The 24,816-nt window shown below is 35.6% G+C and overlaps 1 protein-coding gene across 1 annotated transcript; it reads right to left on the bottom strand.

Annotated features, from left to right (window-relative positions):
• Positions 1 to 2,943: 2,943 nt before the first annotated feature.
• Positions 2,944 to 24,033, bottom strand: LOC140154602 (enteropeptidase-like). The gene is made up of 10 exons (XM_072177173.1): positions 23,940 to 24,033; positions 23,727 to 23,837; positions 21,041 to 21,367; positions 20,695 to 20,793; positions 19,264 to 19,581; positions 17,780 to 17,966; positions 13,914 to 14,200; positions 13,461 to 13,618; positions 9,578 to 9,743; positions 2,944 to 3,521 (listed from the first exon to the last, which is right to left on the bottom strand). Exons 1-10 carry the CDS (start codon positions 24,031 to 24,033, stop codon positions 3,478 to 3,480), a joined length of 1,791 nt encoding a protein of 596 aa, XP_072033274.1. The 3' UTR covers positions 2,944 to 3,477.
• Between the last annotated feature and the right edge of the window lie 783 nt (positions 24,034 to 24,816).

The raw sequence follows: 24,816 nt of genomic DNA, 5'->3' as shown, positions 1-24,816 counted from the left end.
ACCCTACAAAAGGACCGGAACCAAAAATATCCCCAGTGTTAAAGGGCTTGAGGGCTATGAATACCAAATATTAAAGACTAAGGTCATTTGACCCGTAGATCATAGAGTCTGTGTTTGATCCTAATGTCCTTTTAACTCTTTTTCTGTGTAACATACTAACCATACATCGTCAAATAGCTTGACGAACACTTAAATAATTGCCTCCATTTGCATGAATAGTAGCAAATCGAAAACATACCTTTTGTATGAATCGGTTAAATGATTTTAAAGCGAAAACGGAAGAGTACTAATTGTTTGCTCCCTGTACGATACTGTGTGTTTTTTAAGTTTCGTGTGTCAAAATACGACTTCAGCATCCCCATATTAACTAAATTGGATTACTTTAATACCAACTTTTACCTAAAATTGCCCAACGCATGTTGAAAGTTTGAAATAGAACCAGTTTATTGTGCATGGGCGCAGTATTGATATAAAAGCTGCACAAGAAGTAACGCAGCTGTTATAAATACGCATATAGCTTCAGAACTAATCCACGATATTTCTACATAGAGAGAAGGATGATATATTTACGCGCATTTTGATACCCATTTGGTCTAATGTCGTTCAATAGTAACAACACAGTAGTGCTTTTAAAGAAAAATACCCGAATTTAAAAGTTGCAGTTAACAGCGATCAATGGTTATTACGCCAGCATTTTGGCACGTAAAACCCTCCATTTATCTTCGCGCTGACTTCGAATCAATACAATTAGCTGCAACTTTTAGATTTGGATATTTTATTAGTTCTGACGCTATATGCGTATTTATAACAGCTGCGTTACTTCTTGTGCAGTATTTAGTACACTAGCCTACATACATAATGCTATTCTATCACCTAGAATATACTACATAGAGACATTGAATAGCACTTCGTTTACCTATGATGAATATATACATTAAAGAATAAAGTTTGATATAATATAAATATGCAAAGACGGCAAATGGTACGATGGTGCACGATCAAACGTCTTTGGGTATTAAGTTTTAAGTTTGATGCATTTTTATTATAGCAAGTGGCTAAACAATATAATTATATATCGAGAAAGTACAAATTTAACAAAGTTCTCACGACGTACATTGTGGAGGTTGGTAGCCTGCGACCAGCATCCACTGGTTTTCAATGCCGACTGATGTTGGTTTTGTTGGTAGCGGGAGATTGGGTCATCTGACCAGAAGTAGCAACTGATGTTGACCTCCGACGGTCAGATGAATGGATGACCGAGTCATAGGTGGGTGGGAGGTGGTGGTGCCCCTTGTCTCTGTTAAGATCACTCTCATTGTGTTTGATTTGGATTGCTTCCTTGACGCCTCTGCGAAATCAGTTCTCTTCCCTGTCCAAAATTTGGACCCCGTTCCAATCAATAGAGTGGGTGGAGCCAGAAACATGTTCATTGACTGGGGATGATGGCGTTTTCCCATGTTCGACGAGTCGCGTCCGAAGTGAGCGGGCACTCTCACCGATGTAAGATGAAGTACAGTCACCACAGGGGATGTGGTACACCACACCACACTTGTCCAATTTATAATTATACTACAGGGTGTCTCAATAAAAATAGGCCCTATGGAAATTGGTGCATAACTTAAAATATCGGCAGTAAAATAAAACAATTCTTAAAGATTCACAAACCATGAAGTGTCTGCTTACCAATGGTGCAAAAACGATCCAAATCCGTTCACGCGTCACTGAGCTAATTAAATTTGTACAAACATACACATTTTTGGACCATTCCAATGAGATAATACACATAAATAGAAATGTGTAGGTTATTATAAAAGAAATACAGTAAAAGGAAACGCCAAGTGTTGCTGAGTAGGAGTTCAAAATCAATCAATCTCCCAAAGAATGTTTTTCACACGTTTATCTTTGTGTTAAGGGCTCGGATAGCAACGTTTGCGCAATAATATTTGTGGGACCTGAGAGCACATCAGAAATATCGAATTGAGTTCTGAATGCGAGAAATGTCCTTCTAATATCAAATATTTTTGTATTTTTTTTGAAATTCGCGATATAACACACATTTTATGCAAATGATTAAAATTTGATATTTTTTGTATTTTTAATATTTAACCATCCTCAAAGTAAACTTCATAAATCTAATGATATGTACACCTTTCATATTAAAGATATCGATTTTTTTTTTTCAAAAGACCCATTTTTGTTTTGTTTTGTGTTTTGGGGAAAAAAATCTTTATCTTCAATATGAAGGGTCAAAATGTTCATATGATAGACGGCTGTTTGTCGCAGTTACATACACTTTATGTATACGTACATATCATTAAATTTATACAATTTACTTTAAGGACTGTGGAATTAAATAAAAATATCTCTTTTTAATCATTTGCCATAAATCGCGAATAAAAAAAAAATGATATCAGAAGGACATTCCTCGTTTTCGAATTGCAATTCGATATGTCTGATGTGCTCTCAGGTCCCACAAAAATACGTGAAAATGTCGCTGTTCATACGTCTGTTAACCATACAATAGGGCTGAACTTTATATTGAAGTGGCTGAAATATTTGATTCAAAAGAAATTGGTTCCCTAAAAATGAAATGTCTAAGTGATAGTATTGGTGGTGAAATAAACAAAAATTGATAAACAACATCAATAACAGAAAACAAGTTATCTCCTATTATAGCAACACTGGGAGTTAAGGTTTTACACTATTTCAAACTATTGTGATTTGGTAGTTCACATCATATTGCGAATGGTAGTGAGCTTTGGCAAAAATTGCATTGATATTACAGATATACTTTTGTAGGTCCTGTGGTTCTCGAGTTATGTTGTAAATAGGGATGAAACAACATCACTTTTGTAAAACACACATAACTCATTAACAACAATAAATCAAGCAAGTTATTAAAGTATGAAGTTTTGCAAAACATCCAGGTGTTATTTTTCAATAATATATTGATTAATATAATGAAAATCGATCTTTTTGGCTGTTTCGACCAACAATACTTAGTCAACCCTTAATTTCTTCAATTCTAAACTATAATGCAGCACATTATTGTTAATGTGTATTGTCCCATTGGAAAGGTCCAAAAATTAGTCTATTTGTAGTTTCCCAAATATCTCAGTGACGCGTGAACGAATTTTGATGCTTTATGCACCAATCTATAGAAGACACTTCAATGATTTAGAATCTGCAAGAAACTTTTAATTTTACGGCTGATATTTTAAGTTATATCCCCCGATCCACAGGGCCTATTTTTATTGAGACACCCTGTATATTATCTGTTTAGTTTAAAGGTTTATATTGAGTCTATCAAATGCAGACTTATAGCATTACCTTCTTTATGCTAACCATAAGCTTTACTGCTTGTTTTCTTAGTCTACTCCTGAATTCAGGAAAAAAGAGTATACATTTTGGATTATATAATTTGAAGTTTTAGAATAGCTTTACTACTACCCTCATACAGCAATATCATTTGATTTGTCATTTTTTGTTCTCTTCTGTCACCTCTGCCCTAGGCGTGGTTTCTGAAACAAAAAGCAACACACCAAAAATGTTAATTGATCATGCCGGAGAAAGCCAGGCAGTGGCAGGAACATCAAGGTTGTCCGAATTTGCCCATATTTGGTGTAGTAGGGGTGTTTGATGAAACATTCTCACTGAAACTTTTTCAGGATTCTGACCCCCCTTGTTAAGGGTTTATAGCCCTTATTTGTTTTGTTACAATCTACCCCCTTAAAATGGATGAATTTTTCCTGAATTTAAGCCAATTTTGTATTCTCATTTTTTCACAAGTGGTTGAAGTTATTTAAGTAAATTAAGTATTTGTAGGAAACATCTACCCCGGGCATTACAGAGAACAATTGACATTCAACCAACCCCTATCATTTGGCTCTGGGGGGTGTCTAAACATACCCCCCTCAAAATGTCTTAATTTTGAATTTTTGTTGGTGTTATTAGAGTGACCCAACATGTGGCTGTGGGAAACAAATTAGAATATCTTGGGGCGGTGTTGCTTTTTTTAAGAAAATACAGTGTTTCTATATGGTATTTAAGCAATATTACAAAGCTGAAAATATTGTAATATTAACGAAATACGTGATTATTTCAACTAGATACTTTATTTAGAGCTGGTTATTAAGTTGAGTAAGGTTAGTAATTAGAATATCTTGGGGCGGTGTTGCTTTTTTAGAAAATACAGTGTTTCTATATGGTATTTAAGCAATATTACAAAGCTGAAAGTATTGTAATATTAACGAAATACGTGATTATTTCAACTAGATACTTTATTTATAGAGCTGGTTATTAAGTTGAGTAAGGTTTTAAACTTTAATAACATGGATAACAAAAGCAAAATGCAAATGTTACTAAAATGTAAGTGTTTCTAGATTTAGAAACCATAACGTCCCATGTGCATATGTGCATACACAACACAGATCTATACCTGGTTGGACATCTGACAGTGTAAAATAACGAATCCCGAAAAATTTACACTGCCGTCGCTAGTAAATGTCACCTTTACTAAAAGTTATTCCCACTGTATCTACCATAATCCGTTATGAATACGGCAGAGTGCCGAATGCCCAAAATTTCTGTTCTGAGTAAACGGCGTTTGAAAATCTTGGTACTATTCCATTGGTCCTTCTAAAAATTACGAACATTTGTGAGCACTCATTTGAAATGTATATTATAGTAGAATTATTGGCAATACTTGCATGTTCTGATATATCCTTCAAATCGCTTTATTCGGCTTTATGCTGTATCCAAAATGTCTCTACCACTGCGCAGAGAGAGGTCAAATACGCATTCAACTACCTGTAAACGCATTCTTGATTTGGGGCTTTTGTGTTGAAAATACTGGTTGTTCTAAGGCTATGTAGACTTAACTTGCTATATAAGTTATAAATAGTCATCCCTGTAATATTTAGCAAACACTTGAGGATTTTAAAGCAAAAATAACAATATTGGCCTATATTTTGCGTATGATTTTCCGGGATTTTCCGATTTCACGGGCGCGCACTCACATTATTAAACCACAGCAATATCATTTGGGGAATGTTTGTACTTATGTTGGTATCACTGGATAGAAGATACCTACAGCTATACGTTGGTATCAAATATATTAGTATACACCTATCCGACTTCGCCATTACTGCGGTGTCCCCGATGTAAAACTGCGGTGTCCCGAGGTCGGGGGTTCTATCCATTATTTATTGTGTGCTATACAGAATTGTACCCGGGAATTGTACACAACAGTGATATTCAATACACAATCATGAGTATTGAATTACGAATTAAATCTCCCGCTCTGGTACATCTGTGTTGCCGTCAATAGAGGGCCAAATACAGTAAACGCTTCTCGGATTGGTGTATAGGACGTGTAATATAGAAAATTCGGGGTTTCCCGCTATATAGTACTATAGATCAACATGATTTGTACAGCTAAGTACTTTCGTCTCTCTGCCGAATTCATTTATCGCACTTAGGCGCGATTCGTCCAAATCAAAATTTCAATAAAAACGTCGGTGAGTAAGATTTACCATTAAGTTTTGGTGGAAATAAAAGATAACCTGAAACATAATCATAGGCATACAAAAACTCAATTTGCTCAAAATTCTCGATTCGTCACTCTGCCGAATTCATAACGATATGCATCAACATACAGCGATGTGCCATGCCAAACAGTAGAAAATTACAACAATATGTATCTTCCTTGAGTAGTGTTGAATGTCCATTGACAGCATGCATTATCATAATTCTAGTATTCTAAGGCGTATGGCTCGTTAAAACAAATGACCGTTATGTTGTTACTCCCGCAGTCTATGATTATTAGTAATGCAAAATACATGAACGTAAAATATCTTTGGATCAAAATGTGATAATGTTTGGCAAAACCCTCAGGGTAATCACACTAACAAAGACAGTCAGATCTATTATTATCTTGGGGTTCCCAGATAACAGCACGTGACCACTGGATTACATCATGGAAACCCTGTTGCTAAATGGAGATGATATCACTTCTGGAATCTTAAAACATTCCCCCAGAAAGTGCTGCAATATGACATGGTAATGTCTGTAATTAGGGATGGGACTGACTGGTTTGTTGTTACTATATAACTGAAAGGTAAATGGATGGATTTATGGGAGTGTTCCAAAGATTGCAGATATATGTGTTACAGTGTGTCGCGCATTTTTAAGTCTTTGTGTCGTAGGAGTCTTTGGGAAAATTGATTTGACTTCCATATTAAACTCACTTCCACTGAATGATAATAGAGAGATTGCGTTCTTACGTGGAACTTACGTTTTCACTTACTTTTATTGATAGTTTCGGTTCCAAATTGGATTGTGCTCATTCGTCACGAAGGAGAACAAGTTAGCTGGAATAAAGCCTATAATATTTGATCTAATCTAATCTAGGTTGATAGAGGGCATAGTATTAACAGTAAGCTGAGTCTCTGCCGCTTGATGTTGACACTTTCTCTTTTGAGAAAGTATGCGTAACTGATATCCAAACTGGAATGATGTTTATCTGTATTTATAGGGAACCGCCATATGGTACTAGCAATCTCAAAATTAATGATTTTATGAAAGATGTTGAAAATTTTCTGGATGAAATATGTGTTAGACCAAATAAACTGATATTATTGGGTGACTTTAACATACATATGAATAAACCATTTAAATCTGATGTGTCTCAATTTTCCAATTTGCTGTCTTCAAATGGTTTTGAACAGCATATTACTAAACCCACTCATCGTCTTGGTAACACACTCGATCTTGTAATATCAAGACCCGATGATGATGTTGTTCTTGACTGGACTGTCAAAGTACCAATTGTTTCTGACCACTTCCAAGTATATTGTACCATAAATCGTGTAAAACCTGATCTTCCTAAGATCACACGTTCCATACGTAATTTCCGTAATTTTGATCAACCTTCTTTTGGTACTGAACTTAAAGAAAAAACATCCTGTGTTGAGTGTGATGATATTAATGATATGGTAACATGTTATACTGATATATGTAATTGTTTGCTTGATAAATATGCACCTGTTACCACCAAGAGTGTATCTGTTCGCTGCCGTCTACCTTGGTATAATGATGAAATCAGGGAAGCTCGTAGAAAACGCAGGAAATTTGAACGTAAATGGCGTAAATCTCATCTTGATCATGATCATTTGGTTTATCTTGACCAGGCCCATCTTGTCAATGATATGATCATCAGGGCTAAGACTGATTTCTTCAGAGCCAAGATATCGGAAGCGAATAGTAAGGACTTATTTAGCACTGTAAACAATCTGCTTAACAGATCTGTGAAGTCTCTGCCATTGCATGATTCAGCTAGTGAGCTAAGTAACAAATTTTCAAGCTTTTTCAAAACTAAGATTGATAAAATTATGGTTGAACTTAATGAAAATGTTTGTAATGACGAAGCAATTTTCAGCGAAGATCTTGAAACGACTCATGTGTTAAATTGTTTCTCTCTTGCTACGGTTGAGGAAGTTGAACAGGTCATGCGTAAACTTTCCAACAAGACGTGTTTGCTCGACCCCTCCCTACTTGGATTTTGAAACAAAACATATCCACTGTTTCACCACTGATAACTATGATTGTCAATGCTTCCCTGCAAGAGGGTATTTTTCCTAATGCTTTCAAAAAAGCAATTGTTAGACCTGTGTTGAAAAAATCCACTCTTGATGTGAATGTTTTGAAAAATTATAGGCCAATCTCAAATATTCAGTTTCTTGCCAAACTTATTGAATCCATTGTGGCTACCAGACTTAAGGACCATTTGTATGATCATAGTTTATCTGAGAGTTTTCAAAGTGCTTACCGAAAAGGACACAGCACTGAAACTGCGTTGTTGAAAGTTAAAGGAGACATCTTGAGTATGCTCGATCAAAACAAAGTTGTTCTTATGGCTATGTTAGATCTTACGGCCGCCTTTGACACCATCAACCATGTTACTCTCTTCGGTCGCCTCAGTAAAACCTTTGGCGTGTCTGGTGCCCCACTGGATTGGTTTAAATCCTACATGCAAAATCGCAGCAGTCGTGTTATTATTAATGAAACTTTATCAGAAGAAATCAAACTTGAATGTGGAACACCCCAAGGATCCATCATGGGGCCTCTTCAATTTACTACGTATATCCAACCAATTGGTAACATCATTCGAAAGCACAATTTATTTTTTCACATTTATGCCGACGACACCCAGATATACTGTGCCTATGATCCAAAGAAACCGGGTGAAAACATTTCTGCTATTCATCGTCTTCAAGCTTGTATACAGGAAATTAGTTGCTGGATGAAATTAAACAAATTAAAGTTAAATATGGACAAAACTGAATTTATTTTATTTGGTTCACCACATAATACCAGAACATACTCTACCGATCATCTGACAGTTGGAAATTCTATTGTAATGCCATCTACATCCGTTCGCAATCTAGGTGTTCACCTGGACTCAACATTATCAATGAATACTCATGTCTCTCATTTGTGTAAAACTCTGATTTTTCAACTAAGGAACATTTCTCGCATTAGGAGATATTTAGATAAAGACTCATGTAATCACATTGTTCGTGCACTTGTTACATCTCGTCTGGACTATGGCAACTCACTTTTAACTGGAACTACAGAAACCAATCTTAACAAGCTTCAACGCATTCAAAATCGGGCCGTCCGTCTTATTTGTGGTTTAAAGCGACGTGATCATATTTCTTCTCATCTTACTGAGCTTCATTGGCTTCCGGTTAAAGAACGCATAAAGTTTAAACTTCTCACCATCATATTTCAGTGTGTGCATGGGTTAGCTCCAACTTATTTGCAGGATTATGTTCATCTTTATTCATCTGTTAACACCAGACATCATTTACTTCGTTCTTTTCTTGATACAACCAAACTTCACATTCCATATACAAATCGCTGCCTAGGGGATCAGGCTTTCCATGTTGCTGGCCCACGGATATGGAATACTCTTCCACAGCATATCCGTGAGGCCCCCACCCTAAACCGGTTCAAAGAACTCCTCAAATCACATTTATTTCCTGTTGCTTAATATTGTTTTTTGTTTATATTCCATTTGCATGTTTTTGTAGCGTAAGTTTATTGTAGCGTAAAATCTCTTGTAATGCGCTTTGGTATTTCATGATAAAGCGCAATATAAATCTTATATGTATGTATGTATGTATGTATGCCTAATTTGATTTTGACTAAAAGTTTGACTTAACATGCTGATTAAACTTAATTGTTTTTTTGTACTCCCCAAATATTATAGTTTATTATAATGATTTGTTACAAACAAAAAGGATCATAATATATAATAATTAGACTTTCCTTCGTATGTTCATTATCTTTGACTGTCTTTAACATAATGTGAAATGGACAAATTTTGTGTCTACGTTTGGAAATCGCAATGTCTCTATTATCGTTATGTCCTGTTCCTGTGCCCTGTTTGCGCTTAATATGCGATACAACAGCTTGAATCACATGTACGTGGATGCACAACCTCAATGACGGGTTTGAATAGCATGAATAAACAGAGGATTATAGCTGCTAACATTTCAACTATAGTAGTTACCTTCATATTGTCTGATGGTAGATTCAATAAACGAATAGAATCTGGAAACTCTGGTAAACAAAGAAGGCAATAATTCGCCACACTTCACGCCCTTACTGTTGATTCCAACAAGATGCCATCGATTATCTTCACTGTCTCGGCAAGCCAAAGGACCACCACTGTCTCCCTATCAAAATGAACAAGTGATTTATTGTGTGCATCATTTAAAAGGATTCAAAACGTCGGCTGCTAATTGAACAGTTAGTTTGAAGATCATTTTCAATCTCGGCTTGGAATTTGCCATTTTTGGACAAGCTATGTTACTGAAAAAATAGAAAAGTTTTATTCATATATTCATTAGATTCAAGACTTGAAATTCAGGGGTGGGAAGTTGGTTCCACTTAGCAATGATTTGCTCGGTTTGTTTTAATATTCCGAACAAATAACGACATTAAAAGACCTATACAGGGTGTCCCAGAAAAAAATACCGGGCAAATAAATTTGGACGTAAGTCGAAAACTAGACATCAAAATCCAAAAAGCTAAACATCAGCGAATCGGTTGACTGGTCGTGAAGAAAATGAGCGATTACATAACGCATGTGTCAATTCACTTCATTCCAAGTTTGAAAGAAAGCTCATTCAACACAATGTGCACTAGTGGTTAAACTGTCAATGTGCTTCATATTTTTTTTCTATGAAATCCTTTTCGTTCTTTTTAAACAACCTGTTTACAAACGTAACCTGTTTCTTGCAAAACATTTAATTGTGTTCAAATTTGAAAACCTGCATGATATTTAAAATGAAAGCTTGCATGTAAGATGATGCTCGGTATTTGTAAATATCTTTTTTCGGTAATGTTGATATAATGTTGCATAAAGAATTGCTACATAAAGAATTGTAGCTGGCTTGAAAATTTCTCACACACATTAATGTTTTCGGAATATTTCCAAGAAATTGTAATGCAAAGTTTAAATCTTTTAAAACTTCAACATTAATGTTGCGTGGTATCAAACATCACACGTAAACCTGTGAGCACTTCGTCATTGTCATTCTTGGCTCAAATGTTCTTTGTAAAGTATATTTGCATAACCTAAAGAATAAGTTGGAGGGCATCCAATTGCAGAAATCAAAGTTTTCTCTGACAAACTGTTATTCATCTGTAGTGAAAGCATGAATGACATAACACCGTCGGATTTTAATGGATAATGTGGACTAAATTTAATGAGATACACAAACTTTAGGAAGCGGTGAGCGAGTATGAAAAAAGCGCTTGTTGATCAAACTTGGAATGAACTGCATTGATGTACGCATTATGCAATCGTTCATTGCTTCGGAACCAGTCAACCGAATCAAATAAAATTTTCGTATGTAATGCGCAACAAAATAGGCTACGCGCTACATTTTGAATGTTTTGATTCTGATGTCTATTTCTTGACTTACGATCAATTTTATTCACTCGGTAATTTTTTCTGGGACACCCTGTATATCTTGTGATATCCAAGTTATATATATTTGGCTTCATTTAGCTGCTATGTCCTCATGATATAGAACCATAGGGCTATTATTATGCTGTAAGGTTAACTCAATATCGAAATGGTTTTATAGTACTCTTACTTTCGGAAAGATGGTGATGTCAACACGTTGAGGCAGCTGTTTCCATACTGAGGCCTATCTCTCTTTCTGGGGAAAAACTTTACTCTTTAAATGCCACAGAACCCCAGAAGGAGCTTTTCCTTGGAGTAAAGGTCAAAGGAGTTGCGCCTGCACATCTCGATCTGAGACTCGTCACATGACCATGAGTTCTTGTTAGATCATAGGTTAGATGGCAACACAAGATTTACAAAATGGATAATTCACGATGTCTGACATTTTGTCTGGCTTGCATGTACAGCTTGTTGTCAGCTCCACCCGACTTGTCTACGGTTAATATATGATTATGATGCTTGGTTTATGATTGCAATACGCACCAAATGTGTGATTTAATGTGTGATTTTATATATGGGACCATTTATTGTCTTGTAATATTTCAAATTGTAGCTACCACGTCAGCTGCCACGTTGGAAAGAGGTAGAGTAAATATCTTCAGCATAACGGAAATTTTACAAATGCTCCCAAGGTAGCAAAACAATCCAATATGCCAAGTTAAAGTCAGTCAGCGATTGATCAACCACCACATAGTTATTAGTCTTAGTCTAGGAGCAAGAGGTTTTGAAAAATGCTTGGGTTCAACACCCATGTCAATCAATCTTTGATACCATGAGTGGTTAACATAAACCCTCTAAAGCACTGCTAGGGGGTAGTGGGCTCAAATTGTAGGGTACATTTTTCGCTAGAGGTCACGAAATGTCACCACGTAAAACTCAAAAATATTTTGATCTTGTTGAAGAGATATCAAATTGAATATATGAATACAAAAGCCACCCAAGTCCATACTTTGTCCAAATTGAGTTAAGCATGGGAAAGTGTTGCTATACCCCAGCAAACACAAAAACGTTTTAAAAATGTTTTAAATAAGTTATATTTTGGCTTTTGGTTTAAGTAAAACGTTTTAATAACATTAAAATGTCGGGTTATATAAAGGTCATGATAACGTTTTAAAACGTTTTGTATGAAAACACACTACAACAATATTTTAAAATGTTTTCAAAAATGTTATTGTAAACTATTTTTGCAAACATTTTTGCCAAATATTGTGTCAATACTTAAATAACATTATGTTAAAATATTTGAACCCAGCAAACACAAAAATGTTCTTAAAATGTTTTTTCAAAACCTTTTAATAACATTTAAATGTCGGGTTATATAAAGGTCATGAAAACGTTTTTAAAACGTTATTGAAAATATTTTGGGCAAACATTTTTCGCAAAATATTTTTTCAACCCTAGAATAACATTCTGTTTAGAATGTTTTGTATCAAGTTTTCAAGAATATTTTTGGAATGTTATTAAAACGTTTTTATACCCTTTATATAACCCGACATTTAAACCTTTTCTGTAAAACATTTTTGTTTTCTGAGCAGTACATTATCAAAAAATGTTTTTTAAGGTTATGAAAACGTTTTATACTTTTAATATACCCTTTATATAACCCGACATTTAAACGTTTTCTGACAACCTTTTATAACCGTTTGCGAATGATGTCGAAAACGTTTTGTGTTTGCTGGGACATAGGCCTGTCATATGTATGAAAGAACAACTCAAATTCATCCTCTGTGTCTATTGAGCATGTGAAAAATAGCATGTATGAAAGAATCAACCCAAGTCCATGATTTGAGTCTTGTAACACATTGATTGAAATCCAGTATGTATAAAAGTCCACTTGTAACACATTCATTGCTGGAGAGTGACTTTTGGAAAAAAAAGTGTTTAATCATGGAAAGAGTGTGGTTTATATTACATGGCAGAATGCTTATCAACATTATACATAACTTTGTGCTTTATTTTGTATTATCTTACTAGTGGTAATCTCATTCCAACATTTTTGTCTTAGTATATGATTAAAAAAACCACCCAAGTCCAGAATTTAAAATGAACCCCACGAAGTCCCTGAAATGCTAATCGTCATACCTAATACAGTTGAACCCACCCATTTGCACGTACAACTTACCATATTGACCAGGTAAATCCAACTGAAGGAATTAAAATGATACACAGGTTTTTTTCTCAAAATCACTTCCTATGGACTTGGGTGGGTTTTGGATTCATGTATTCAATTACTCGTCTGACGACAAGGATTTAAAAATGTATAGTTTGTACTATCTACAACCCCCAGCAGTAATAAAGAGGGTCTATTCTAACAACTCGTGGTATTAAACATTGGTTGACATGGATTTTGAACTGAAGCCTTAATTAAGGCCGGATCTGCTTAATTTTATACTAATCAGTTTCTTGGGGCTTGACTTACCTGACAAGTACTTGGCCCACCACCAAAATAACCAGCACATATCTCTGTATCAGGTGGTGCTAAATCTGGGCTGCCATTATCTATGTAATAATCACGGCAATCTTTCTGGGACCACAATGGTGCTTCAACTTCTTGCAAGATATTTGAAGCAGCATAATCTGCAATGGAAAACACATGCAAAAAAGGGTGCAAATTAATTATAAGTCACATGAATATCACATCTGGGTAGCTCTTGATTGTATATAGATCTAAAATGACAGAAAATAATAGTCACGTTATAATAAGCGCAATTATATCTCGAAACTGATTAGAAGAAACATGATTTCATACGACATTCTATTTATATTTTCAGTAAATAAATATATATAATATATATAATAATTTATATTTTCAGACAATAAATGGATATCACACTCATGTATTCTTACCGGAATCGCACACATTTATGCTTACCGGAGACATTAAAACGGCCCCATCCTGCAATCCAACATTCTTCAAACGAATCTATCTCTTGCCAAGTTTTTGTCAGGCAAATTGGTCGAACAAAATCAGTAAATGTAACTGGCTCACGTAGATGTAACAATGCAATGTCTTCATGAAATTCATCTAGAGAGCCTTTATAATCTCGATGTATGATGGCAGCGTCAAAATCTCTTACTTGCTCCTCATTTGATGTTTGATCAAGTATTCTGTCTCCAAAAACGATAAACCAACCTGAGTAATCGCCGTTATAAACGTCCCTGAGAAATGTTTAAAAAACACACACAAAAAACCCGCAAATGAACATGATGAATAACACTATACAATCTGTCTAGCAATTTCAAACTAAAATTCTTTTATTACCATGGATAAACACAAATTATATATTATTCGATGGTAATCCAAAATTGTGTAAAATTCGTCGCTACCTGAATGAAAAAAACAACAAAAACTTGTAGCACTCATAATAAATAAATCAAGCATTTTGTTACTTCTAGATTTGTAATTCATTACGTTCAAAAATTCAGTGAGCTTTAAACATGCAGCTCCATGTTCGCAGGTACATGTAGTTGGAGTTAAATATTTAGAAATAGCTTATCCTACAATACATTACATAATTATTATGACGATTCGGCCAAACAGGCTTGTTTTTAATTGGACTCTTGTATTTCAGTAGTTAGGTCATACAGGGGTTAAATTGGATTGATTACTGAAAATAACCTTAAAATTCACTATTTGCTGCATATTAAGTGCTGTGATCATCAGAATAACGTCAAAATAACTATAGCATTGGGTGCATATAGGATTATAATCAGATTTGGCTTAAACATGGGGAGGGGCTTTTTGGGGTCAAAAGTGATAAAGTTCTAAAGTGTGTCCAATTTGAATGAAAATAAATATATGTGATGTCGATATGATACAAAATATGATGAAGGTCATTTCAAGGTCACCGGAGCTCAAACAAATGTCATATTTTATTGTCAGGTGATTTTAATGAAATTTAGTACATGCATTTGAAGGTCATCCGAGATCATTTCAAGGTCATCAATGCACTAAATTTGATTTTAATATAATATGTGAGTGACAATAATGGGTGCTCAATCATACTGACACTCTTATCTTGCAATAAAGGCTGGATAAGTCAGTTTTATGGAACACTGGTCAAGCGCCCTCTTACTCATGTGTCTGATCGTAATAATTAGGTTTTACTAGACAGGATAGGTCTACACTCTACAACATGTCGACCCAAATTTAATGTTATACTGGTCCATATTAATGTGACCCCAAAAAAAGACTCAAGACTTGCAAAACATCATGTCTCACTACCCTCCCTCTCCCCTCTCCGCTCCCCCTCTCTCCTCACGCTTTCTTTTCTTTCTAATCTTTTCATCTCCCAACTTCCCTTTCCTACTATACTTTTGTTTTGTTTTTGTCTTTAGTTCTATGTCACTTTTTGAATTATTAATAGTGTTGTGTTCATTAGAATAATCCCAAAATAGCTCTAGCGTTAGGTGAATATTGAATTGTAATCAGATAATGCTTAAACATGGAGACAGGGAGTCTGTCTGTTTTTTGGGTCAAAATGGGCAAAACTCTAAAATTTGTCCAGTTGGATTTTTACCAAAAATGTTTCTTTTCGTATAGATTAGATGATACAGTAATGAGATTTGGACATTGACCTTAGCTATAGCCGGGGTCTATAGGGCCTAGACAGACTTGAGGTCAAAGGTCATTAAGGGGGTATTTCTGGTACATAACCAAATACCTTCAAATCTTTTCCTGCAGGTAACATGGTACAGAGATACAACTGACACATATGCATTGACATTTTCGCTAGTGTCTATGGGGTGTACACAGGTTTTGAGTTCAAGGTCATGCAGGGGTCAAATAGGGTTGATTACTACAAATAATTTTAAAATTCACTATTTGTAGTATATTTAGTGTTAAATGTTTAATAATGTTACTATCTCAACATAAAAAGTGAATTTTGTCCAATACAAGGTCTGCGGAGTTCATTTCATTTACTAAACGGACTCATTGACTACATCGCTACCTACATTCCACCTAGGAAAGGCGTCCGTTCTGAGCTGGATATCACTCGCCTCCCCAGGAGTAATAGAAAAATTGGTGGTGGTTCAATTAGTGTGTCTGGTCCTACCCTCTGGAACCAGTTACCGGCTACACTACGGACTTCTCTCCAGTTAATTCTTTCAGTAAGGATCCTAAAACATATATATTCTAATGTATTAATGTATTATTTGGCTGTTGTTGTTTTTGAATTTGTTTGTAAAGCGCAATGATCATATTTTTGGTATTGCGCTATGTTATGTTTTGTAATATCACGATATACCTATTTCTTATCTCTTTCTGAGAGCAAAATGTTTCTTCTTACATGTTACCTCCTACAATGATGTCACTTGTTCATATGCATCGGCTTTATCCAGTATCTAGCCACGTGATGGTCAGGATTAAGTCGGCCATAGCTGGGGCTGTATGCGCCAACTAGTTTAGTTCGTTTGTATTGCGATCCAAGACACCCACTATCGCGAGCGCATCGGGCGCGTAGCACTTGCGCCGCGTCACGGGAGCGGTAAACTCTACACGCCTATGATACTGGCGTCGCGTAAAATGGATGAATGGTCCTAGCTGTGGCCGCCAGTAAGGTGTAGGAATGTGGCTCGTCGGATCGTCTATGGGGTGTTCACAGATTTGGGGTCAAAGATCATTAAGGAGTCATTTCCTGTATATAACCATATATCATCAAAATGCTTATACTGGCACAAATTAAATAGCAAGATGACGTCACTTGCACATATGCATCGGCTAGGCTATTATGCAGTCTCTATGGAGTGTTCACAGAACTGGGGTCATTAAGGGGTAACTACTTCCGGTTTACGGTCAAATATGTTAGTGTGAACTCAAAATGCTTCTTCTACGAATAACATAGCAGAGTGATGCCACATGCACAGATGCATTGGCATAAGTGTTTGTAGGGTGTTCACATATTTGGGGTCAAAGGTCATTAAGGGGTTATTTCCGGTCTCAATTTTTTAATCTCTCTAAAGTTGCATAGTACAGGGAGACACCTGCACATAAGCATTGTTGTAAGTCAATGTATATTTGGCGTTAAAAATTTGGGGTCAAATGTCATTAAGGGGTCACTTCTGGTCCAAGACAAAAAATCTTCAAAATACTTCTGAAAAAGTGACGCCACCTGCACACATGCACATAATACACATATATAGTGTGCATAGATTTGGGATCAAAGGTTATTAAGCCAGTGTGCTGGTATGTTCATACCCACTTTATATGTGATATTTTTGCCCGCCGGCTTGTTGGTGTTGTAAACAACACAAGTTATTTATTATTATTATTATTATTATTATTATTATTATTATTATTATTATTATTATTATTATTATTATTATTATTATTATTATTACTGATGCCACCAACATGATTTTGTTCTCCGTTTTTCCTCGTTTATTTTCGTTTGTTATGTTTACCAGCTTTGTTTACATCAATCAGGTTGATCTATATGATAAACTATGTGAGTACCTGACTGTGGAATAATTCAAAAATCTCCCAGCTTTTGAAGCTGAAAAACTCGACATGATACTTATCAATTACGGTGCAACATGTAGGCTCACATCAGTTAAGCTTACACAATGACATCGGTGAACACTAGCATCCAAACCCAGTTTTCTTAAAGGTCTTTCTCCAAGAAGAAATGATTTACTTTGAATATTACATATTTGAATGTGCTTGAGGTATCACTGTTTACTAATCAATTATGTTAATCTTGCCAATTATGTCATTTGTTTTAATTGTATACTTACACACAATGTGCAGCTGTAACAACCCAGCTTTCAGAAATCAAACTACCACCACATATATGCCCAGATGACACATGTCTTAGTGATCCAATCCATGGCCATGCTCCTAGGACTGCGTCCTCTCCACCAATGATTCTGGTCTCTTCTCTTATTGCTGACCTGATTCCACAAATTCCCTCTCCATGATAATCTGAAATAAAATCACATAGCTCCTACTAATCCTTCAAATAGATATTACATTCACGCCTGACTATTTATCTTGTTCAGCGTTTGTTTTTCTTTCGGAGGAGTCCTCCCGAAAGCATCCTTAATGAAACTCTTGAAACAATTTCATCAGGATCGTTCATAGTTCATAAAAGTAGGAAAGGTTCTTCTTCCTCGTCTTTGTCCATGGTGTTACGCCCCCTGCTTCTGATCCAAATTGCTTCTTTCAGCCAACGGGTTGTTTTGTCAGCTTCTTGGTCGATGACCTGAGCCTCCTCCCACCCAATTATGTGATTTTGTGCTGCTACATGCTCAGCGATGGCTGATTTGTGAATAATTTATCTGTTGTTGAAGCTTTTCTTTGGGCCCTGGTTAAACTTTTTGCACTATTTTTTCAGTTTCTGTTTTGTGTTCTGTAAGCCGTGTGCCGAACAGATAGGAATTGAAATATTTCTGAGTGAGTACCAGTTTATCTTGACAAGAACATTTCCTAATTTAATCCTTAATGAAAACTCAGCATGTTAGACAGTTAGGCAGTTGAGAATAGTATTTTGCACTATCATCAACGTCTACGCTTCCGGCTATGTTGCAATTGCGCACACTACTACTGCTCTCCAGGCTATTCTGTTATCGGTCTGTGTAAGAGTTTGTTCATCTACTTCTTTCTGCATTTGTGCCACCAACGTTGGTTTTGGTTTTCCGAAAGGACGCTTAGTTTTTCGTTGAAATTCAGCTAGGGCTTGACTTGCTGGAGTTTTCTTGGAGTCTGACCTACCCAGTTCAGTCTTCTTCTTTTGATGGTTTTGCTCCATGGTGCAGTATTTGTGTTTGTATATAAATCAGCATTTGTCATTTTATCTAGTTTTGTGATGGATTTTGCACTATGAAATGACAAATATTAAGTTCTTGTAGAAAAACAATAACATTGATTGCAATTATGTAAAAACAAACGCAATGTAAAATCGTCATGGGCAGGAAAACCCTTCTAAGTGAAGTAAATTTGAAATCAACAGTAGCAAAAAATTGCAAAATCTCATAATCTAACGATTTTGAAATTAAGAATGAGATACAAAATGCAGTTGGTATGTGAGAAGTTGTGCGTAGTTAATTCTACTTATTTACCACTTTATTGTACATACGATGGCGATAGAACTTTTTGAATGACCCTCGTATGAAGTGTATCATGTTAATGGTGCCCACTGTTTACATAGTAGATTTTCATCTGACCTTTCAAATTGCACGACGAAATGCTGGTCTAAATCACCGCTAACTTGCTAACTCACCTCCTTCTGGAAGTGAACATAATACTTCCTTGTCGGCAGGGAATGAATCACAATCATCCAATAAGTCTTCAAATTGATTGGTGCAGTTATCGACAATATTCAGGCATTGTTGACGACACGGTGAAGCAGTACTTGCCTCTCCTTGGCATTCAGGGAATATTATAGAACAGAGAAGCCATGTTGCATTGGCATGACAATTCTCTGTATCGAAGAATAATCCCAGTGCTTCGTCAAGAGTAGAAGATAAACCATTAGGGAAATATGTCTGGTTGTATGATAGCAACGATGTACACTCTGGTGGGACATCGACACATAGAGCTGATGAAAATATGTGAAATTTATTTTTTACCAGTTAGAAAATATTCGAAACCGTGATTAAAATATAACAGTTATTCTATTATTGTTATATTTACACAAAAAGTAGTGGTACAGAGGGAGAGCTCATCGTTTCAATGAGATTTTTTTTTAATTTTCTGTTCATTTGATGTTGAGATCATCCACAAAAAAATATGAATTTTCTATTTATATAGCATATTTGTAATATTTTAAGCCCTATTTACATGACTTTTTGCCATTTCCATACACTAAGTTTTTAACATGCTGTATCGGTTATCCCACCTGCGCATGCGCAGATTATTGTTTGATTTGCATCACTAATCAGTGTATTGAGTACCAGCTCTCATATGTGACTAGTCATTTACTTGTAATCTATTTCATTTTGGAGATAATTAATGTCATTTGTAATAACAGCTTTTTCATTATGGCCATTTTTGCAGAATAATGTTGCGTCCTAGCTAAATTTATATGCATCATGTACTTTGGCTGCTCCCGGAATTGCCTTTGATATGATTTAAGAAGCCTGCCTTTTTGCGTAATTTGGCAGTGTCCCTAGCCTATTGATTTTATGGTATTGTTGTTACGTAATCAAGTATATTGTATTGTTTACACGAGTGGTTTAAAGACAAATTGCACAGTCTTTAATTAAGAAATTATATCCAAATATGCAATATAATGGGGTCAAAGGTCAACTTTCATTACATAATAACCGACTCTCACAATGGTGCCAATTCACTTCTATAGCATATATTTCAAATGATTCCTCAAGAATGTTCTCAATATTTAAAAGGACCAATGGAATGGTACCAAGAATTTTAAACGCCGTTTACTCAGAACAGCAATTTTTTTGAATATATTCGGCAGGTGTTCTTAACGACGTGTATATTTTTTTTTGTTTTTACAGAAAGCAACATGACAACCGTCACTAGTCAAAAGAGGCAATATTCCCAACTTTCCTCCTGAATGTACGGAATCTTGTAACACAAATTGGTACCAAAGTACCAATCTGATATAAATGTGATCATATTTTATGTGGGAATGCAATCAAACTGTATAGTCTACACACAAAATTACCAAGTAAACTGAATAACTTACGACAGAATCGTTCATCAATGGAATCATCGCAATCAAAAAACCCATCACAAATACGATCTTCAAAATATGCTCCAGAACCATCAGAACAAGTGATCAGATCTGACAGAATAGAATTAAAAAAGTGTCATGCATAAAGAAAAGGACTTCGTAGTTGCTTTACTTCTAAACCAAATGTCAAGGAATTACATTATTGTATTCTTAATGTACATGTAATTATTAAGGAATTATTTTTGGTTTTCATACTGAAATGTAAATCGTGTCAGTTCATCTGTGCCCAATATCACAAAGCGATTTGCAGGTATGTGTCCCTAATTTATGTTGTTTATAACCAAACAGGCATGAATACCTGCTGGATTGAGATCTGATAGTGTAATAGCATATCCCAAATCAGTTCTGAAGTCGTTGCTAGTAAATGTCACCATTACGAATCTATCAGCAATAACGAGGTCTTGTGGTACGCTAGCCCCACTGTATCTACCATATGCATCAAAATCCTCCACGGTGCCAAACTGTAGAAAGTCACAACATTCCTCAAGTCTAAATGCCTCAAAGTGAACTAAGATGTATCTTTCACCAGTACTGTTAAATGTCCATTGACAGTATTCGTTGTTACCATAATTCAAGTTTTCCAAGGCGTAGGATTCGTTGGTACTTATGACAGTACTACCGCACACTGTAAATAACAAATTATGTAATAATATATACATCGGCAAACAAAGCGAAATTTGCATGATTTCACTTTGATCAGAGAAATAGTGTCAATTCTACATTCTACATTTAATTCAAAGTGTTCGAACACTGGCATAGTACTTTGTTTAATTTACAGCACCTTGCATAATACATACTTTACATCAAGAACGATATATGAAACTGAAGCGAATATATTTACACATAGGACTAGGCAAATATTATAGGGCTACCAAAAAAAATAAAATTAAAAACAAGTTTTTGAATTGTGGCCTTTACATTAAATACAATAAATTAATTACAATAGATAGTTAAAAATAATGCCTAGTACGCTCTCGTGGAAAAATTGAGTTAGATTTAAATTCCTCTGGACAAGGAACTTACTGCTAATTGTATCGTTGCAACCCGTACGAAACTCGGGGAGCTGATCCTGGTTGCGATGGTTATTTGTGGAATGTCTAGGGTGTGCGATCTTGAAGCAGCAAAGTCCCTAATTTGTTGTTAAATGATTTATGGAATGATGTGAGGCCGTAGTGGTCAACGACAACATGTAAAGTGTGCTGAGGCTTGTGGATTAACGTCTAGGCGTTGTGCCTGTGCGTAGCGCACTATAAATCATTGCGCTTTTTTTTTTTAAGATTCATATTTTGACTGAATCTAAATAGTTTGACTGATGCTGGGTTGTTTATTATTCCTTTAAGACTACATTAGATGTAAAATTAAGGTTGCTCTATCAGTGATGATGTTTTTGTTTTGAGCAGTGGCTCGTATTACGTGATCGAGAGAGACGATACCTTGTTTACACTTTTAAGTGTTAAAAATGGCCATATCTCTGGAACCATAAGATGGAGGTTTCATCAAAATAAGCATTTTTAAATGCATAAAAGTGTTAATAGCAGTTTCTCGAGAAAAGCAGTGGACTGATACACTTGTGATCCTAGTCCTCAACCCAGATGGCGAAAATTTTAAGTAGTGAGTTACTTTTTCATTGGATTTGCCAGCAAAATGTTTGAATTATAAACCATCATGTGCACAGTTTCCACCTCGATACACATACGTACACATTTTTGTCTCAAGAACTTAGTGAGTATTTGAGATTTGGAAACAAGAATTATGTAACTAGTATTAACCAAATCATGTTCATTGTTAATAACTATATATTTATATGTGCACATATAAGAAATCTAGACTTTCCTTGGATATAAAACAATTTTAGTTGATACTGTCGAATTTGCGCCCATTGAATATAATACATAATTGTATTTTAGTGTAATTGTGTTTTGTCCAAACACTGCACGCACATGCATATAAACCATTAACCTTGTTGTCGAAATGTAAATTAACAGAGCGTAGCTTACATGTAGAACCACAATTAAATTCGTCTTCATTAAATGGGGGGCAATTCTGTATGCCATTACACTCCCAGTATTCCGGTATGCAAGATCCATCGAAACATCGAAACTGATCAAGATCACATGCTGATGCCGCTGCAAATTATTAAGTTGAAACGAAGAGACTTATTACTTTTGTAAAAGACAATCATAATACCGTGTGCAATAAGTGATTACTTACCATATGGTGCTCCTTAGTTGCTGAGCACAACAGCTGAACTAACAACCACTGCACGGAAGCTGTTTTCAGACATTCTTTATATTGGCCTGGAATCAGTTGAGGATATTTAAACATGGTTCCAGAGGAAAAGAGGGGATGGCGTACACTAAACATGTAAAGTTGAAATAGAATTGGCCGTTAAGCTTTAACGGAAGGTAAAATCAGTTGCCAGAATGAAAGCCCCAAAGATCATAATCGCTGAGCCCATGTATTATCAGCCCTATACTCTGCTCAAACATGTTGGTAACGGCGATATTATTGCAAGCAGATATTTTAAATAAAGTTTATAAAACATGTCTAAGAATGATACCGTTAGAATAGCCTGGTTTGGAATTAGACATGTTTTAATTATGGTAGATATTAAGACGGGTAATCAATAATTGCTTATTGTACACGGTACATAATATACTGCGTACAATAAAGTATCATTACATTAGTTTCAGTTTCTTGAATAAATTAACATTTAATAAGACATTATGTGAGTGCTGCGGAAAGATAAGTTTTTTTTTCCACATGGCTGACATTTCAATTTACTTTCCTTCAAGCACACCAATAATGAACGCAGCGTACAGTCTCTTAAACCGTCACGCCGCTCTATCCTGTTCCAGGTATGGAGGAAAGCGCTATGGAGTAGCTCGACCTTTATTGATGTAAATTGCTGTATTTTGCACAAGTTGCATGGAATTGCATGAGGTATAAAACGGTCACATAAATAGTGCATTAGTATAGCTTACAGCAATTGACAAGAATGCCCTCATCACTTCCATCCTGACAGTCATTGAAGCCATCACAAAACATTGACTCATCAATCACTTCAAGTTGATTTCCAGGACACACCACGAAGTCTGAAAATGACAAACAAGTTTAAAAACATTCAAACGGAATTGATTATAAAAACTAAATTATAATATTAACAATCCTGTTCAGACTGATGGGTCTGATCTCACTCATTTTATGAGTACCGTCAACCAGAAGATGAAGTTCACAAATTGATTGACAGTACGCCTCCCAAGTCATGTCAATTAGATCCAATGCCGACATGACTTGTTAAGTAGTCCTTGGTTGTATTTCTGCCAACCTTCACACAGCTGATTAATGAGTCTTTGCTTTCTGGTTCCTTCCCTTCAACATTCAAGACAGCTGAGGTAATTTCCCTCATCTAAACACGCTGCTGTGGGGTTTATCTTACGGAGAATAAGTTATATCCTGAGCGCTCATGGCAAAGTGCTCATCGCAAGTATCAGCTGTGAAACCGCCTTGATCCAGGGTTTCAATTATCTTCTCCTGTCTATTGATAGTAAAAGGGCGTGATACTTGTTTTACACTACGTATATGCCGCTTTCGACAACATAGATAATGATGTTCTCATCTAGGGGCATAAGATAAATTCGGTGTCACATGTGTTGAACCTTAATGGTTTACTCCTACATGATATTGCAAACAAATGGTTAAAATAAGTAGCTGGCCTTCAGATTTGTGCACGATACTTTTCCCAGTCAAAGACATTGTAAAGCGATAGAAGGTTAATGGTATGATCTATGTTGATGAATCCCAGCTTTATGACACGTAAGATCCCAATGACATTGACGTGTCCATCAGTCGGCTCCATTTAAGAATATGTTAAATTTAATAGCATGTTTCATTAATAATATGTTAAGTATGAGGCTTAAATCTATGTATATGTGCGTCGTTGCGGTTTCTGAATCGTGCATCGTTTCACACAACCTAACTGTCCATTTAACCATTTGGACAGTAGCTCCATTTGCATACTTATGAAAGTTGTTCTAAATAATACACATTTAGTGACCTTGCTGTAAGTTTTAA

Source organism: Amphiura filiformis, chromosome 1 (assembly GCF_039555335.1).
Source record: "Amphiura filiformis chromosome 1, Afil_fr2py, whole genome shotgun sequence".
Taxonomy (NCBI): Eukaryota; Metazoa; Echinodermata; class Ophiuroidea; order Amphilepidida; family Amphiuridae; genus Amphiura; species Amphiura filiformis.
This window is presented reverse-complemented; position numbering and strand designations above follow the sequence as displayed.

What these genes read in the sequence shown, in the direction of transcription:
- LOC140154602 (XM_072177173.1), bottom strand. Translation starts at nt 24,033, where the DNA reads ATGTCGGCATTGGATCTAATTGACATGACTTGGGAGGCGTACTGTCAA. An exon ending in TGACGGTACTCATAAAATGA is followed by an intron (nt 23,838 to 23,939) that starts GTGAGATCAGAC and finishes TGTCATTTTCAG; the next exon opens with ACTTCGTGGTGTGTCCTGGA. An exon ending in ATGTTCACTTCCAGAAGGAG is followed by an intron (nt 17,967 to 19,263) that starts GTGAGTTAGCAA and finishes ATTTTATTTCAG; the next exon opens with ATTATCATGGAGAGGGAATT.